General features: G+C 49.4%; 1 protein-coding gene across 3 annotated transcripts in view; it reads right to left on the bottom strand.

The window, feature by feature from the left end:
* The window catches only part of LOC115125332 (MAGUK p55 subfamily member 7-like), a 313,135-nt gene that overhangs the window by 168,293 nt on the left and 125,787 nt on the right, over positions 1–19,055 (bottom strand). For all 3 annotated transcript variants that reach the window (XM_065007128.1, XM_065007126.1, XM_065007127.1), the window contains one exon: positions 3,212–3,289. In XM_065007128.1, coding sequence (XP_064863200.1) covers positions 3,212–3,289 — 78 coding nt within the window. The remainder of the gene's footprint in view (positions 1–3,211; positions 3,290–19,055) is intronic.

Consider the following 19,055-nt stretch of genomic DNA (forward strand, 5'->3'; position numbering starts at 1 on the left):
TAGCTCATAACTCACTAGGGAAGAAAGATGACACAACATACTCTATACTACCTTCATGCTTCTACGCTACAATCACACTTTCCATTCTCTCTCTGTGTGTGTGTGTGTGTGTCTACTTTGTGGATTGTGGCTGAGTGTATTCCAGTCGTAACCCCATGGCCAGCCTCACACTGATGTCTGTTTAGACAGGCTTGATGTGGAGCACTGAGTTTACGGTTCCCGCGGCCATGAAACCCATTACGTTATTTCAAACACAAATAAAAACCTGCGTCTGGCTATAACCGATGCATCTTGTTCAATTAAAGCTCATCTTTTTGCGATTGAATTTTACACCAGATGTTTCCACAACATAAGGTAAATACATGGTTCTGTCTCTTGGACATGCTAAAACGGGCCTGGTGCTGGATGACACCATGAGACTGAAGAAGAAGACACTGAAGCGAACATCAACGTCTTCAGGTCTGTCTGTCCTAATGGCAATTATTACCTGAAAGATCCAATGGAAATCAGTTCAACATTCATATACACGGACAATATTTGTCAGTTTGTGTTCACTTCTGCATTTGTAACACTTCTTTAAGACAAAGATAATGAAGGTACAGGTAACTGCCAAAATAAAGGAAACGCAAACATAAAGGGCGTTGGGCCACCATGAGACAGAACAGCTTCAATGCACCTTGGCATAGATTCTACAAATGTCTGGAACTCTATTGGAGGGATGCGACATTTTTACACAAGAAATTCCATATTTTGTTGATGGTGGTAGAAAACACTCAATTGGGTTGAGATCTGGTGACTGAGACACAAAAACGACCCACATGGCTTTAAGCATGATGGGATGGTTTGACTGCTTAAGTACCTCAGGAACCAGACTTATGTGGAAGCACCCGCTTTCAATATACTTTGTTTCCCTCATTTACTCAAGAGTTTCCTTTATTTTGGCAGTTACCTGTGAATCAATGCATTGTAACTGTGGATTGACAGTCAGTATGGAGAAAGAGAGAGAGAAGTTCTCTCTGGGCCCACCTGGTGGACAGTCTGGAGAATGACAGACTAGAGAGGATGGGAGGACAACCAACAGAGGAGAGGGCCAGGGTAAAGGAGACAGACATATTCTGGGAGCTGTGGCCTCGTGTGTAATTAATTTGTGCTTGTGAGTTTATGGGCCTATTATGTGTGTGTGTGTCTGTGTGTGAGCGCATGCATGCATGTGGTTGCGCGTGTGTAATATTATTTCATCAAGCCAGCCAGGTATTTTGAGGACTCATGAGGTCTGTCCTATAGCAGCAGCAGTAGAGGTCTGGTGGGTCTGTGGATGGAGTCACCTGCTGAGACCGCGCACAACGGCAGACCGGGGTTGAAGTGGCATTTTATGTCAGGCAATAAATTCAACCTCCATAACCGAAACTCAACCCCAAAATGAATTTCACCAAGACTTCCTCTACTCAAGTAGTTTAATACCATACACTCTACTACACACAATGACTTCAATGGCTTTCATTCCGACGCTCGGCGAGACGACGCGGTTGAAAAGGGATACTTCTTAAAAACACACATAGTTCTTAAAAACACAAGTACTCTGAATGGTTCTGGTTGGTGGCTCTGTCACTCCAGACCGCTCTGATAAATCCTCTTTATCCTGATATCTGAGGTTTCTCACAGCATTTACGAGGAAGCGCACATTTCAAACGCGGTCATGTTAAAAATGAACGGGGGGCTGATAGGTGGGTCCCTTAAATAAATACAGAAAAGGACGCTTGCCATGACCCATGGAGGGAGGGAGAAGGAAAAATAAACTAAGTTGTCTCTCTCTCTCACGCACACACAATAGACAAACAGCAGTATTGTGCACTAAGTCCCTGGTGCTGTGTTGTGGATCCGGTGATCTGGGCTGTCATCCTGCCATCCATACATCCATCGGTCTTCTAGAATTTCTCTGGGCCAGACCAGACCAGTCTCGCCCGTCCCAGTGCTGTGTGCGCTCATTGTCACGGCAGGCCGCTTAACAACGACAGCAATGGAGTTTGCAAGACAGCAACAACAGTCCTGAGACTCAGGCTAGGCACCCTCAGCTAAAGAAACACAGCCAGCCCAGCCAGGCCATAAAACAACCCACTAGACGCACTCCATCTCTCTCTTTCTCTCAGATCCCTTTGACTCTCTGCCCCCTCTCCTCTCTCTCCTCAGGCCTCCTCGGTGCTCTTTAGAAGGAGATGAGGAAAACTCCACAGCACTTTGATTACAATAAACAGAACAGGGGATTTAAAACACAACCACACATCATTAAACCACCGCTGACATTACTAAACCAGACTGGATCAGTGGTTTATACAGGTGTGTGTGTATGTACAGATGCTCTTGTGCAACCATGCACGTGTGTGTGTGTGTGTAATGCTGCTAGTTCCATTACTGACCAATAGGAAGAAGCACCACCAACACAATGTCAGATATATGTTTAGTTAATAATGACAGAGAAGGGTTTTCAGGGCTCTGATGATGAGAGGAGCAGAGAGTCTAAAGGCCGTACAGATGATGGAAGGAAATAACCGCTATATGCCATGTTGGTACTCTGTCATGTACGTACAGACACACACAGAGTGCTGGCATTTTGGGGAGAGGACGACAGGTTAATAAATCAACGGGGCCGTGTGCCACAGGTGATAGTGTGACACCGCCTCTCTCGCTTCTCTCCTATATTTATGCTCCCAGAGTAATTTCTCCTCTTTCATCTGTCGCTTCCTGTCCTCCGCCCTGACGTTCTCATCCATCTTTTAACCTTCCTCTGAATTGTTGCCCTTTTTCACTCTCTCCCTCCTTCCTTATGCCCTTCGAAAATGATCACTTGTTCCCTGGGGCCATGAGAGCTGGATTTTCTATTCCGTAGCAGCTAGACGTATGGGAAGAAGCGGGGGAGAAAGGAGGGAGGGGGGGAGAGGTCAGGGAGAAGAGTGGGAGAAAGGAGAGAGATGAGAGGGAGAGATGGGATCTAAGGGTGCAGTGTTATTGGAAAAGGCGTGTCATATCATTCTGAGAGTGAGAGGAGCCAGGTAGCTACATGGAGAGAGGTGAAAGGTCGCAGGAGGAGAAATAACAACAGTGAAACCTCATCTGATTCCCAGCGGGAAACTCCACGGGGGTAGGGTGTGTGTGTGTGCGTGTGTATAGGTGTCCTGTGTGTGTGTGCAAACCGGGGCGAGGGGGAGCTACTTACGTCAGCGGCCAGGGAGCCAGCACTGTCCAGGATGGGGGCAGGACTATGCTCCTCATAGTGCTGCAGTCTCTCATGGATCTGAAGGAGAGACCGAAAGAAAGGAGAGATTAAGAGAAAGGAGAGATGAAGAGAAATAAAGGAGAGACTGTTGTGAGTTGTGATCAGAGAGGGGGAGGCTGGGCTAGGGAAACACACACTAGTGTCTGTTAACACACACACAAATAAAGTCATTCTCAGAGGGCTACCAGAGCACAACAGACTGCTTTAGTGCTTTTCAGTTCATTCTCCAACTGTACCATCAATCCTGCTCTCCTCCACCTACTGGATAACCACTAAATACTATCAATATAGGACCGCAGCACCAAAAATAACATGTTTCAACACTTTACAGAGACACACACAGAGAGACAGGCTAAAGATGAAACACACAGAGAGACAGAGAGAGACAGAGAGAGACAGAGAGAGAGACAGAGAGAGAGACAGAGAGAGAGAGAGACAGAGAGAGAGACAGAGAGAGAGAGAGAGAGAGAGAGAGAGAGAGAGAGAGAGAGAGAGACAGAGAGAGACAGAGAGACAGAGAGAGAGAGAGAGAGAGAGAGAGAGAGAGACAGAGAGAGACAGAGAGAGAGACAGAGAGAGACAGAGAGACAGAGAGAGAGACAGAGAGAGACAGAGAGACAGAGAGAGAGAGACAGAGAGAGAGACAGAGAGAGAGAGAGACAGAGAGAGAGACAGAGAGAGAGACAGAGAGAGAGACAGAGAGACAGAGAGAGAGAGAGAGAGAGAGAGAGAGAGAGAGCGAGACAGAGAGAGCGAGACAGAGAGAGCGAGACAGAGAGAGACAGAGAGAGCGAGACAGAGAGCGAGACAGAGAGAGAGAAAAGAGAGAGAGAAAGAGAGAGAGAAAAAGAGAGAGGGGGGGGTAGAGAGAGAGAAAGTGAGAGATCGACACCGTTGCCCTAGAGCACACAAAAAAAAACTCTACTTAACATGGCCTAAGCATCAGCGCCACAGGTAATTTCCACAAAGAAATACTTGAATCAGTTATAGAACCCATTGTCCTTTATGGTTGTGAGGTCTGGGGTCCGCTCACCAACTAAGAATTCACAAAATGGGACAAACACCAAATTGAGACTTCGCATGCAGAATTCTGCAAAAATAATGCATGCAGAACACCAAATAATGCATGCAGAGCAGAATTAGGCTGATACCCGCTAATTATCAAAATCCAGAAAAGAGCCGTTAAATTCTACAACCACCTAAAAGGAAACGATTCCCAAACCCTCCATAACAAAGCCATCAGTGTGCCATCACAGCAAGCAAGATTTGTAATCTGTTGCCACAAGAAAAGGTCAATCAGTGAAGAACAAACACCATTGTAAATACAACCTATATTTATGTTTATTTATTTCCCTTTTTGTACTTTAACTATTTGCACATCATTACAACACTTTACATATACATAATATGACATTTGTAATGTCTTTATTGTTTTGGAACTTCTGTATGTGTAATGTTTACTGTTAATTTTTATTGTTTATTTCAGTTTTGTATATTATCTAGCTCACTTGCTGTGGCAATGTTAACATATGTTTCCCATGCCAATAACGCCCCTTGAATTTAATTCAATTGTGAGACGGAGAGGGAACAATGAGAGAGAGAGAGAGAGAGAGGGAGATGGGGAGATAGATAGAGAGAGAAGCTGATAATATCATTATTATGATTAGATGTGTCAGTGACATCCAATCCAGCTGACACTCCTGGGTGTGTTCATAAATTCACTCTGGCTATCAACTCCGATTTCAGAGCACTCTTGTCTGAAAGTGTTAGAGCCCAGAATAACTGATGAATTTACGAACGTTCAACACCCGTTGAATATGGCCGGTGTTGGTAAACGTTGTCAAAGAAGGATACTTAAATTGTTGCACAGTTCGAGTCACCAAAGCTCTGGTTAACATGAACAGCCTAACCAGCTCTACTAGGGAGAGTAAAATGGTCAGAGTGAGGTGTTCTCATTTGTGTCTAGAAGTAGCTAGCCAATGTTAGCCAGTTCGCTTGGGTGCTTGACTGCCGTTGTGAGGTCAGAACACTCAACCCTACTCCTCGGCCAAAGCGTCTAGTGTGCACTCTGAACGCTCCGAGAGGGAAACGCTCGGAATTTACGAATGCCCAGAGTGCACTCTGGCACTCCAGATTGAATTTACGAATGCCCAGAGTGCACTCTGGCACTCCAGATTGAATTTACGAATGCCCAGAGTGCACTCTGGCACTCCAGATTGAATTTACGAATGCCCAGAGTGCACTCTGGCACTCCAGATTGAATTTACGAACGCACCCTGTCATGTGTGATGTATGAACTGCTGCCAAATAATGCCACAACAAAACAGGATGTTGTCAGGGCCTATCAGCACATCGTAGAGGGACAACCACCCACCTACTGCCTCTCGCTCCATCCCTCTATCCCAGGACCGGGGTGTGGAGCTGGGCCAAGGGTTGAGTGACAGCTGGGCCCAAGCCCTGGATCATTCCTAGATGTCCCAGCAGCCAGCCTACATTCCAGCACCACGAGGCTGGAGGAGAGAGCCCTTTGGCTTGGGTGACAATGACAGAAGAGTCCTGGCCCTGGAGCTTGGAACGGCTGGGTGCCTGGAGGGCCTACGCAGAACGGCACTCACTCAATCTTTCTTTCTCACTCCCTCTCCCTCTCTGTCCCCCTCTCTCCAATACTCTCCCTCTCTCTGCAGACATGGAGCAGAGACAAACCGCAACCAGCGAATCACTCACTAGGAGGAGGAGAGAAGAGTTTGGGGGAAGGGTTTGTTTTCTGACACGTTGTTAACAACTACAGTTGCTGTGTAATTAAAACCTCTCTGGCATTTTGAGAACTATGTTACCCGGACAACGTCACAGCCTGTGTGTGAATAAAAACAGGAATGCGCCTGCATGGGAGGAATGTGTAAATTACGCCACACGCAGGACGGAATTAGTCTCCTCTAACGTCACTTTCAACGGCTAATAATTGCGGTCACAGAAAGGGGTAAAAAATGGAAGGGGATTTAAAATGGTATATTTGAACAAAACAACATGTCAGTCTTGAGATAATAAAATGTATGCAGAGCATTGCAGAGGGAACGTGCTGGTTTTTATAGAAGGGAAATAGGTTCCAACATAGCTACAAGAGAAAATGATCGAATCTATGATTAGGAGAAGGGCATACATTTTGGAAGTCCCATAGAGACCAGAGGTTTTTAACCGGTGTGCCTTGAGGAACTCAGGTGGGCCACAAAATTTTTCCTAATATTTTGGAACAGTCACTTATAAACACACATGGAATTGTGACTGGAAGGACCAGAGCCACTCAGACAATATATTGCATGGCACATGGTTACATCTGTATCATTTGAGCAGTGTACATCAACAGCATAGTCATTGTATTTTTTGACTTTGCCTGTGAGAACCATTAGTATAAGCAAGTCTGATTAGGTTTACCTGAACCCCAGCATCTGCTGTAGAAACAAAACGGAACATGGCTTTGTGTCAGTGGTTGCACCTTTACAATGCAGAAAACTGCTAGTCTCCTGCAAAAAAAATATATATATATATATTTTACCGGAGTAACTTTTTCCCCACAGTGGCATGGATTGCGGGACGCTCTTAAAAAGGGGTACACAAAACATGAAAATAGTTCAAATAAATCCAATTTGATCTATAGAAAACCTGTGTCACAGAAAATATCGGTCAATATCACGAAATCAATTAATAGGGACATTTTAGGTGTGCAGCAGAATTTTTTTTATCCCATCAAAATTTGCCATTGTTCAAAAAAGTTAGGGAACCACTGATAGTGACCATAGATTAGATCATTTTCTATGGCTTATACATTTAATATTGTCTTCATATTGTGGTAATATACCAGTATCGGATTCAGCCAGAAGGTCTCTGGAGCTTAATCATCCAGTGTCTCAGTCACAGACAGACAGAATGAGAGTTAGACAAGAGCAGTATTGTTACCGGGTCAGGTTTAAGGCTGTAGGCTACAGTACCAGCACAGAGGAGTAACAGTACAGGAGATCTGGTCCCCACCAAGGGTTCCAATCCCCAAGATAAATCCACATTACTCGGCCATAAAACACTGCATTAGGCGTGTCCCCTGGTAATCTGGGGAGGGGAGCGCTAAACTGGGGAGCCTGACGGCTGCTCCTCCTCTGCTCTTACTGAGTTTTGAGACTAGGGCTGGAGCTTTGCAACTAGGGCTGGAACTGGAGCTTTGAGACTAGGGCTGGAGCTTTGAGACTAGGGCTGGGGCTGCGGCCGGAGCTTTGAGACTAGGGCCGGAGCTTTGAGACTAGGGCCGGAGCTTTGAGACTAGGGCCGGAGCTTTGAGACTAGGGCCGGAGCTTTGAGGCTAGGGCTGAGACCAGGGCTGGAGCTTTTAGACTAGGGCTGAGACCAGGGCTGGAGCTTTGAGACTAGGGCCGGGGCTGGAGCTTTGAGACCAGGGACGGAGCTTTGAGACCAGGGCTGGGGATGGAGCTTTGAGACCAAGGCTGGGGATGGAGCTTTGAGACCAGGGCTGGGGATGGAGCTTTGAGACCAGGGCTGGGGATGGAGCTTTGAGACCAGGGCTGGGGATGGAGCTTTGAGACCAGGGCTGGGGATGGAGATTTGAGACCAGGGCTGGGGATGAGACCAGGGCTTTGAGACCAGGGCTGGGGCTGGAGCTTTGAGACCAGGGCTGGGCTGGAGCTTTGAGACCAGGGCTGGAGCTTTGAGACTGGGGATGGGCTGGAGCTGGAGCTTTGAGACCAGGGCTGAGACCAGGGCTGGAGCTTTGAGACCAGGGCTGGGCTGGGCTGAGACCAGGGCTGGAGCTGGATGAGACCAGGGCTGGGGATGGAGCTTTGAGACCAGGCTTGAGACCAGGGCTGGGGATGGAGCTTTGAGACCAGGGCTGAGGATGGAGCTTTGAGACCAGGGCTGGAGCTTTGAGACCAGGGCTGGAGCTTTGAGACCAGGGCTGGAGCTTTGAGACCAGGGCTGGGGCTGGAGCTTTGAGACCAGGGCTGGGGATGGAGCTTTGAGACCAGGGCTGGGGATGGAGCTTTGAGACCAGGGCTGGTGATGGAGCTTTGAGACCAGGGCTGGGGATGGAGCTTTGAGACCAGGGCTGGGGATGGAGCTTTGAGACCAGGGCTGGGGATGGAGCTTTGAGACCAGGGCTGGGGCTGGAGCTTTGAGACCAGGGCTGGGGATGGAGATTTGAGACCAGGGCTGGAGCTTTGAGACCAGGGCTGGGGATGGAGCTTTGAGACCAGGGCTGGGGAAGCTTTGAGACCAGGGCTGGAGCTTTGAGACCAGGGCTGGGGCTGGAGCTTTGAGACCAGGGCTGGAGCTGGAGCTTTGAGACCAGGGCTGGAGCTGGAGCTTTGAGACCAGGGCTGGAGCTGGAGCTTTGAGACCAGGGCTGGGGATGGAGCTTTGAGACCAGGGCTGGAGCTTTGAGACCAGGGCTGGGGATGGAGCTTTGAGACCAGGGCTGGAGCTTTGAGACCTGGAGCTTTGAGACCAGGGCTGGGGATGGAGCTTTGAGACCAGGGCTGGAGCTTTGAAACCAGGGCTGGAGCTTTGAGACCAGGGCTGGGGATGGAGCTTTGAGACCAGGGCTGGAGCTTTGAGACCTGGAGCTGGAGCTTTGAGACCAGGGCTGGAGCTGGAGCTTTGAGACCAGGGCTGGAGCTGGAGCTTTGAGACCAGGGCTGGAGCTGGAGCTTTGAGACCAGGGCTGGGGATGGAGCTTTGAGACCAGGGTTGGGGATGGAGCTTTGAGACCAGGGCTGGGGATGGAGCTTTGAGACTAGGGCCGGAGCTTTGAGACTAGGGCCGGAGCTTTGAGGGCCGGAGCTTTGAGACCAGGGCTGGGGATGGAGCTTTGAGACTAGGGATGGAGCTTTGAGACTGGAGCTTTGAGGGCTGAGACCAGCTGGGGATTGAGACCAGGGCTGGGGCTGGAGCTTTGAGACTAGGGCTGAGACCAGGGCTGGAGCTTTTAGACTAGGGCTGAGACCAGGGCTGGAGCTTTGAGACTAGGGCCGGGGCTGGAGCTTTGAGACCAGGGACAGAGCTTTGAGACCAGGGCCGGAGCTTTGAGACCAGGGCTGGGGATGGAGCTTTGAGACCAGGGCTGGGGATGGAGCTTTGAGACCAGGGCTGGGGATGGAGCTTTGAGACCAGGGCTGGGGATGGAGCTTTGAGACCAGGGCTGGGGATGGAGCTTTGAGACCAGGGCTGGAGATGGAGCTTTGAGACCAGGGCTGGAGATGGAGCTTTGAGACCAGGGCTGGAGATGGAGCTTTGAGACCAGGGCTGGGGATGGAGCTTTGAGACCAGGGCTGGGGATGGAGCTTTGAGACCAGGGCCGGAGCTTTTAGACCAGGGCCGAAGCTTTGAGACCAGGGCCGGAGCTTTGAGACCGGGGCTGGAGATGGAGCTTTGAGACCGGGGCTGGGGCTTTGAGACCAGGGCTGGGGATGGAGCTTTGAGACCAGGGCTGGAGCTTTGAGACCAGGGCTGGGGATGGAGCTTTGAGACCAGGGCTGGGGCTGGAGCTTTGAGACTAGGGCTGGAGCTTTGAGACCAGGGCTGGAGCTTTGAGACCAGGGCTGGAGCTTTGAGACCAGGGCTGGGGATGGAGCTTTGAGACCAGGGCTGGAGCTTTGAGACCAGGGCTGGGGATGGAGCTTTGAGACCAGGGCTGGGGATGGAGCTTTGAGACCAGGGCTGGGGATGGAGCTTTGAGACCACGGCTGGGGCTGGAGCTTTGAGACCACGGCTGGGGCTGGAGCTTTGAGACCAGGGCTGGGGATGGAGATTTGAGACCAGGGCTGGGGATGGAGCTTTGAGACCAGGGCTGGAGCTTTGAGACTAGGGCTGGAGCTGGAGCTTTGAGACCAGGGCTGGAGCTTTGAGACCTGGAGCTGGAGCTTTGAGACCAGGGCTGGGGATGGAGCTTTGAGACCAGGGCTGGAGCTTTGAGACCAGGGCTGGGGATGGAGCTTTGAGACCAGGGCTGGAGATGGAGCTTTGAGACCAGGGCTGGGGATGGAGCTTTGAGACTAGGGCTGGGGATGGAGCTTTGAGACCAGGGCTGGAGCTTTGAGACCAGGGCTGGGGATGGAGCTTTGAGACCAGGGTTGGGGATGGAGCTTTGAGACCAGGGCCGGAGCTTTGAGACCAGGGCTGGGGATGGAGCTTTGAGACTAGGGCTGGAGCTTTGAGACCTGGGGATGGGCTTTGGGGATGGAGCTTTTTGAGACAGGGCTGGGGCTGGAGCTGGAGCTTTGAGACCAGGGCTGGGGATGGAGCTTTGAGACCAGGGTTGGGGATGGAGCTTTGAGACCAGGGCCGGAGCTTTGAGACCAGGGCTGGGGATGGAGCTTTGAGACTAGGGATGGAGCTTTGAGACCAGGGCTGGGGATGGAAGCTTTGAGACCAGGGCTGGGGATGGAGCTTTGAGACCAGGGCTGGGGATGGAGCTTTGAGACCAGGGCTGGGGATGGAGCTTTGAGACCAGGGCTGGGGCTGGAGCTTTGAGACCAGGGCTGGAGCTGGAGCTTTGAGACCAGGGCTGGAGATGGAGCTTTGAGACCAGGGCTGAGGATGGAGCTTTGAGACCAGGGCTGGGGATGGGGCTTTGTGACCAGGGCTGGGGAGCTTTGGAGCTTTGAGACCAGGGCTGGGGATGGAGCTTTGAGACCAGGGCTGGGGATGGAGCTTTGAGACCAGGGCTGGGGATGGAGCTTTGAGACCAGGGCTGGGGCTGGAGCTTTGAGACCAGGGCTGGGGCTGGAGCTTTGAGACCAGGGCTGGGGATGGAGCTTTGAGACCAGGGCTGGAGCTTTGAGACCAGGGCTGGGGATGGAGCTTTGAGACCAGGGCTGGGGATGGAGCTGAGACCAGGGCTGAGGATGGAGCTTTGAGACCAGGGCTGGGGATGGAGCTTTGAGACCAGGACTGGGGATGGAGCTTTGAGACCAGGGCTGGGGTTGGAGCTTTGAGACCAGGGCTGGAGCTTTGAGACCAGGGCTGGGGATGGAGCTTTGAGACCAGGGCTGGAGATTTGAGACCAGGGCTGGGGATGGAGATTTGAGACCAGGGCTGGGGATGGAGCTTTGAGACCAGGGCTGGGGATGGAGCTTTGAGACCAGGGCTGGGGATGGAGCTTTGAGACCAGGGCTGAGGATGGAGCTTTGAGACCAGGGCTGGGGATGGAGATTTGAGACCAGGGATGGGGATGGAGATTTGAGACCAGGGCTGGGGATGGAGCTTTGAGACCAGGGCTGGAGCTTTGAGACCAGGGCTGGGGATGGAGGGCTGGGGATGGAGCTTTGAGACCAGGGCTGGGGATGGAGCTTTGAGACCAGGGCTGGGGATGGAGCTTTGAGACCAGGGCTGGAGATGGAGCTTTGAGACCAGGGATGGGGATGGAGATTTGAGACCAGGGCTGGGGATGGAGCTTTGAGACCAGGGCTGGAGCTTTGAGACCAGGGCTGGGGATGGAGCTTTGAGACCAGGGCTGGGGATGGAGCTTTGAGACCAGGGCTGGGGATGGAGCTTTAGACCCATCTCAAGGATACTTCTGATAACAGGTACGAATCACATTGCAGACAGAGGACTAGGCTAAATACTCTCTCCGTCTGGTGTTCTACGGTAGCCTACAGGGTTCATCTCCCACCGACACTCACAGCACAGCCCATAAAAGGACACAGGAGAAGCTCTAGTTACTTCCTCTTCAGCACATCCATCCATCACTCTGAAACACAAGGTGAATCAGAGAGAGAAAGTACGTCACTGTCTTCGCCTCTCCAGCATTCCAGAATGAGAATCACATCTGCTGAGCTAGTTCCACCGACACCGAGTCACTCCGTCTGCTGCTTAGTTACTGTGGAATTTCTCTGCTCTAGAATGTGAGATCCGATGGCAATGCTTTTTTATTTACAACTACAGGGCCACGTCCAGATGGTCCCTCTGTCCGTGAGCAGAGCGGAGGACAGGAATGCATCCAACGGGACAGCTCGGAGCCAGCGCCGTCACGTATTGTAAAGTAATAACGAGCTGCTTTACATATCATAGCCTACATTCTTCAGGCCACCAGCAACACTCTGCTTGCGCTCCTGGCAGGCAGGCAGTGTGTGTGTGTCGGTGGAAAAAGGTCTGTAACACTGAGAGGTTAGGTAACAGCCAGGCAACGCCAGGCCAAAGACTTAGTTAAACCCAGAGCAGAAATAGAAGCTAGGGGTGCAGACCACATGGCATCCTATCTATGCACTAAATAAGATACAGGGCACCATTTGGAAAGCAACTGACAGCCTGGAAGCTAGAGAATCCCACAGGCAGGAATTAAAGGCAGGGATTCTGACTGCAGTGAGTGGAGGACAGACCGAACGTCGCACGATCAGATGAGCTTAGGGACGAATGTTTACCTTCACAGGGAGAGGTGCTTCCAGAAAACAGGCTACAATGAACCGGTGTGTCCTGATCTCTCAGTGGAGTCCCCAGACCAGGTTGTGTCCCGTTCCATTAATACCCAACAGGCTTAACATACACACAGAAATACACTGAACATTACCCACAGCCCATGGATAGCGGACGTGAATATGAGATGTTCATGTTTGAAATAGGATACCTTTTCCAGAGGGGATATAGCCCCGTGAGAACAGAACATCAGTCTTCCTCATCTTCAGTCATCAGTCTGGAACCCTCACCCCTGGCTGGTGGTCCTAATCTTGGTTACCAGGTTCAAAGTTATGTCTGTGAACCTGGGGTCAATGCCAGCCTGTGGTGTGGCAGCCCCGTACCAACACACAGAGGACAGGCAGACCACAAGAGAGCACATCCTTCAAAAACACCAGCACCACTTAGGGACAATTACAAACATCTGGCAGAACAGCATCAACAAGAGAGAGACTGAACGAAAGACTGAAGGAGATATGGTGGGAGGGAGCGAAAGAGACAAAAAAAAGTGAGAGAAGGAAAAAGATTGTAGAAAGAGAGCGACAGACAGAAAGATAGAGGTAGTGAGAGATGGAAAGAGAGAGAGGGCTGGATTGTGTTTCGGCTTGTGGGGCCAGCGAGGAGGCCTGGAACTCCTGCTAAATGTCGTCTGGCCAGAGGCACTCGACGTGACCACTCCACAGATCTACTCACCCACCCCTTCAATCCCTCCACCCCTCTGCTCCATTTTCCAGCAGGACCCAATGAAGTGTATCCAGTATCAAGAATCCACATCTCCAGTATCCACTGGTGGCTCAGATCACTACAGCTACTAACTTCAGAACACCTCATCAACCCCTCTCAGCATGGAGGGAGACACTGTGAGGAGGACTGTACCATGCAGGGGAAACAGACCAGGGGACCAGACACACACATACAGACAGATGTGCATGCTTGAGACAGAAATGCTTGTCAGTCTGTGTTTACCCAAGAACCCTGGTTACCCCATTCAGTCTCCCAGCACCAGAGAGGGTGAGGCTGGCTGGCTGGCTGTGTTCTCCTCTTCTCTCACACCGGTCGGCTTACAGCAGAGCCCTGGAGATGGTCTGATCTGGTCTGACATGGTGACCTGACCAGTATGGAGAAGTCCTAGACAGAGCCCTGGAGATGGTCTGTACTGGTCTGATATGGTGACCTGACCAGAAAGGAGAAGTCCTACACAGAGCCTGGAGATGGTCTGATCTGGTCTGACATGGTGACCTGACCAGAAAGGAGAAGTCCGAGACAGAGCTTGGAGATGGTCTGAACTGGTCTGATATGGTGACCTGGCCAGAAAGGATAAGTCCTAGACAGAGCCAGGAGATGGTCTGATCTGGTCTGGCATGGTGACCTGACCAGAAAGGAGAAGTCCAAGACAGAGCCTGGAGATGGTCCTCAACCATCACATTGCCACAGGCATTGTCTCAAATACTTTGATATTAGCTCAAGAGCATCTCGTGGCCAATTAGCCAAGGCCCTGAACAACTTGGAATGAAACCCTTAAACGAGTCATAAAATGGTAATATAGACAGCATTGTAGACTGCTGAGGGACAACAGACTGCTGCTGGGGTAGAATTGTATTGAAGTGTAGCTAATTAGTTACTACCTGCTCCTCCGTGCCTGGGCAAAATAAATTATCCGGAGGTGGCTGACGCAGAATGAGCATCTTGCCTTGAGGAGGGAGGTCTGGCCCAGGCCAGCACGGCGCCTAAGCTCTGCTCAGAACTCGGGATCTGCTAGGAACACGCTCAACTCTCATTTGTCATGAAAATGTCTGGAGAATGTGACAGCTTATTAAGAGAGCAGATGCACTGGGGAGGGAGGCAAAGAGAGAAGGAGAGAGAGAAGGAGAAAGAGAGAGCGAATGAGAGAGGGGGGAGAGAGAGAGAGAGAGAGATAGGGGAAAGAGAGAGAGAGGGGAGAAAGAGAGAGAGAGGGGAGAAAGAGAGAGAGAGGGGGGGAGAGAGGGGGAGAGAGAGAGGGGGAGAGGGGGAGAGAGAGGGGGAGAGAGAGAGGGGGAGAGAGAGAGGGGGAGAGAGAGGGGGGGGAGAGAGAGGGGGAGAGAGAGAGGGGGAAGAGAGGGGGAAGAGAGAGATGGGGGAAGAGAGAGATGGGGGAAGAGAGAGATGTGGGGAAGAGAGAGATGGGGGAAGAGAGAGAGAAAGAGAGAGGGAGAGAAAGAGAGAGAGAGAGAAAGAGAGAGAGAGAGAGAGAGAGAGAGAGAAAGAAGAGAAAGAGATGGGGGGGGGGAGAGAAAGAGAGAGAGATCTTTGCCCTCTAGGTTACAGAGAGCTGGTAGTCCCATCCACCAAACTACCAGGTGTGAAACAGGGAAGGGACTCAGGGGGTAGACCTAACGCACTCCATTAAATTAAACAAAACAGGAACATTTTACATTTGGCTAGAAATTCAAAAGGAAATTATCTTAACAGAGAAAAATGTCCTCCTGTGTGCTACCGATATCGACCCACTAGAATCCCCATACTTTAATGAAGACATCTTCTCCACATCCTGGAGGGGAATATCAATCATTTCCAGGCCCAGGGACATGCACGAGTCTGTGGTGACCTACATGCCAGAACCGGACAAGAACCTGACACCCTCAGCACACAGGGGGACAAACACCTGCCTGGAGGTGACAGCATTCCCTCCCCCATATGCCCCCCTAGGCACAACTATGACAACATAACCAACAAAAACAGGGCACAACTCCTGCAGCTCTATCGCACGCTGGGTATGTACGTAGTCAATGGTAGGCTTTGAGGGGCCTCCTATGGTAGGTACACCTATAGCTCATCTCTTGGCAGTAGTACTGTAGACTACTTTTTCACTGACCTCAACCTAGAGTCTCTTAGAGCATTCACAGTCAGCCCACTGACACCTCTATCAGACCACAGCAAAATCACAGTCTACTTGAACAGAGCAATACTCAATCATGAGGCATCAAAGCCAAAGGAACTGAGTAACATTAAGAAATACTATAGATGGAAGGAATGCAGTTTGGAAACCTACCAAAAAACAATTAGGCAACAACAAATTCAATCCTTCTAGACAATTTCCTGGGTAAAACGTTCCACTGTAATCGTGAAGGTGTGAACTTGGCAGTAGAAAATCTTAACAGTATATTTGACCTCAGCTTCCCTATCAAATCTAAAAATCTCAAATAGAAAACCGAAGAAAATTAACAATAATGACAAATGGTTTGATGAAAAATGCAAAAATCTAAGAAATAAATTGAGAAACATGTCCAACCAAAAACATAGAGACCCGGAAAACCTGAGTCTACGCCTTCACTATGGTGAATCACTAAAACAATACAGAAATACACTACAGAAAAAGTATGAACAGCATGTCAGAAATCAGCTCAATGTAATTGAAGAGTCCATAGAATCTAACCACTTCTGGGAAAATTGGAAAACACTAAACAAACAACAAAAATGATGATCTATCCAAAATGGAGATGTATAAACCACTTCTCCAATCTTTTTGGCACTATAACAAAGAACAAACAACAAAAACATATACATGACCAAATACATATCTTAGAATCAACTATGAAAGACCAGAACCCACTGGATTCTCCAATTACCTTAAATGAGCTACAGGACAAAATAAAAATCCTCCAACCCAAAAAGGCCTGTGGTGTTGATGGTATCCTCAATGAACTGATCAAATATACAGACAAATTCCAATTGGCTATACTAAAACTCTAACGTCATCCTTAGCTCTGGCATCTTCCCAAATATTTGGAACCATGGACGGATCACCCCAATCCACAAAAGTAGGGACAAATTTGACCCCAATAACTACCGTGGGATATGCGTCAATAGCAACCTTGGGAAAATCCTCTGCATTATCATTAACAGCAGACTCGTACATTTCCTCAGTGAAAACAAGCTACTGAGCAAATGTCAAATTGGTTTTTTTTACCAAATTACCATGCGACAGACCACGTATTCACCCTGCATACCCTAATTGACAAACAAACAAACCAAAACAAAGGCAAAGTATTCTCATGCTTTGTTGATTTCAAAAAAGCCTTCGACTCAATATGACATGAGGGTCTGCTATACAAATTGATGGAAAGTGGTGTTGGGGGGGAAAACACATGACAAAAAAAAAAAAAAACACATGCCCTTCCCACAGGGCCGTGGGGTGAGACAGGGATGCAGCTCCACCCTCTCCAACATATATGTCAACGAATTGGCGAGGGCACTAGAAAAGTCTGCAGTACCCGGCCTCACCCCACTAGAATCTGAAGTCAAATGTCTACCGTTTTCTGATTATCTGGTGCTTCTGTCCTCAACCGGCCTACAGCAGCACCTAGATCTTCTGCACAGATTCTGCCAGACCTGCACGACCACTCCCACCTAAGGAAGCAGACAGTAGGGATGTTTGCCAAGTCTCTAAAGGACATGGCACTTGGTAGACAAACAACCCATGCCGCACTGGACAGAGGACAACCCAGAGACCCCTACCAGACCATTACACCACCAAGGAGCCCCAGGCCCATTCAAAAGAGCCAGCGCACCCTACAGGCCCCACACCCACCACTTCCATCGGCTTAGTCAGACAGGATCGGGCCCAGCCTACGACCCCGCACCAGACCACCACCCCTACCAGACCAGAGAGGAAGCCCCACGGCCCAGAACTGGCCCTCCTCCACTCCACAGGGCCCAACAGCAGGACCAGCGCAGCTACGCAGAGGACAGGAGAACCCTGTAGGATTAATTGAGATTAAACAGCTCCTCCAATCATCTGCACTACGTGCACACGGATGCACGCACACACACAGACACGCACACACACAGACACACGCACACGGACGCACGCACACACACAGACACGCACGCACGCACACACACACACAGACACACGCACACACACAGACACACACGCGCGCACACACATGCGCACCTATTGTACTAGAATTTACTTGTTCAATTAATAGGAATATTTATATATTTAACAGAAAAGTGTTAGCTGTTATCCTGTTTATCTCACTCTTAACAACTTATTAGTTAGTAGTTACTGTATTTCTGACTGCTATTCTTTCTTTTTGCAACATGAAATCGCTATCAGTTAGCATGTGGAACATTCAGGGCCTAAACTCATCAACCTTTGGACAGAAGAGTTTAGCACTGGAGTTCAACAGAAATCTTAAAGTTGTTGACGTCATCATTCTGCAGGAGACATGGTGTAAGGCTGACATTGTCACTCACTGTCCCACAGGCTACAGAGAGGTAATTGTGCCGTCACAGAAACACAGCTCTGTCAATAGAGGCAGAGACTCTGGAGGACTGATCATTTGGTACAAATCCCAACTACAACATCTATTTCCAGGCCCAGGGAAATGTGCTCATCTGTGGGGACACAAATGCGCCCACAGGAACACTACCTGATCTAAGAAGCACACGAGGGGACATCTTTAGTGTTTCTAACGGTCTTCATCTCCCCCATAGAAACAACATTGACAGCACCGTCAACAAAAACGGCAGCTCTGTAGAACGGCAGCTCTGTCGAACGGCAGCTCGTTCACTGTCAAGCCACTAACACCTCTGTCTGATCACAGCCAAATGACCTTGTTCCTCAAAAGTACAGACATGGAAACAACCACACATTCACAGCCCAGTAAGTTGTACAACATCAGACATTCATACAGATGGGCCCAAAACAGCACAGAAGAATACCAGAAAGTAACCAAAATATCCAAACACTCTTAGATAACTTTCTGGATACCACATTCACTCACAGTAAAGAAGGCATCAAACTTGCAGTACAAAACATCACCTATATATTCAGGCAAACGACACAAATAAGCACAATTGAAATTGATAAAAAATAAAACAAAAAAAGATCACAGATGACAACTGGTTTGATGCAGATTGTAAAATTATAAGGAAAAAACTGAGAACACCATCCAACCAAAAGCACAGAGACCCAAATAATGGTGAATTACACCTTCATTACTGTGAGACTTAAACTATATAAACATACACTCAGAACCAAAAAAGCACAGTACAACAGCAAGCAGCTGACACTAATTGAGGAGTCCATAAACACACACAACTTCTGGCAAAATTGGAAAAAAAATCTAAACAATAGGAACTAGAAATAAAAAATGGTGACATATGGACAACCCATTTTAAACACTCTACAACACCGTTCAAACTGACACAAACGCAGAACAACCTCAAATTCATGAGAAGTTGAATGGATTAGAAAAGGCTATAAAGGACAATCAAAATCCACTGGACTCCCCAATTACTGACCAGGAGCTCTATAAGAAACTAAACTATTACTGACCAGGAGCTC

This window comes from Oncorhynchus nerka, linkage group LG22 (genome assembly GCF_034236695.1).
Source record: "Oncorhynchus nerka isolate Pitt River linkage group LG22, Oner_Uvic_2.0, whole genome shotgun sequence".
Taxonomy (NCBI): Eukaryota; Metazoa; Chordata; class Actinopteri; order Salmoniformes; family Salmonidae; genus Oncorhynchus; species Oncorhynchus nerka.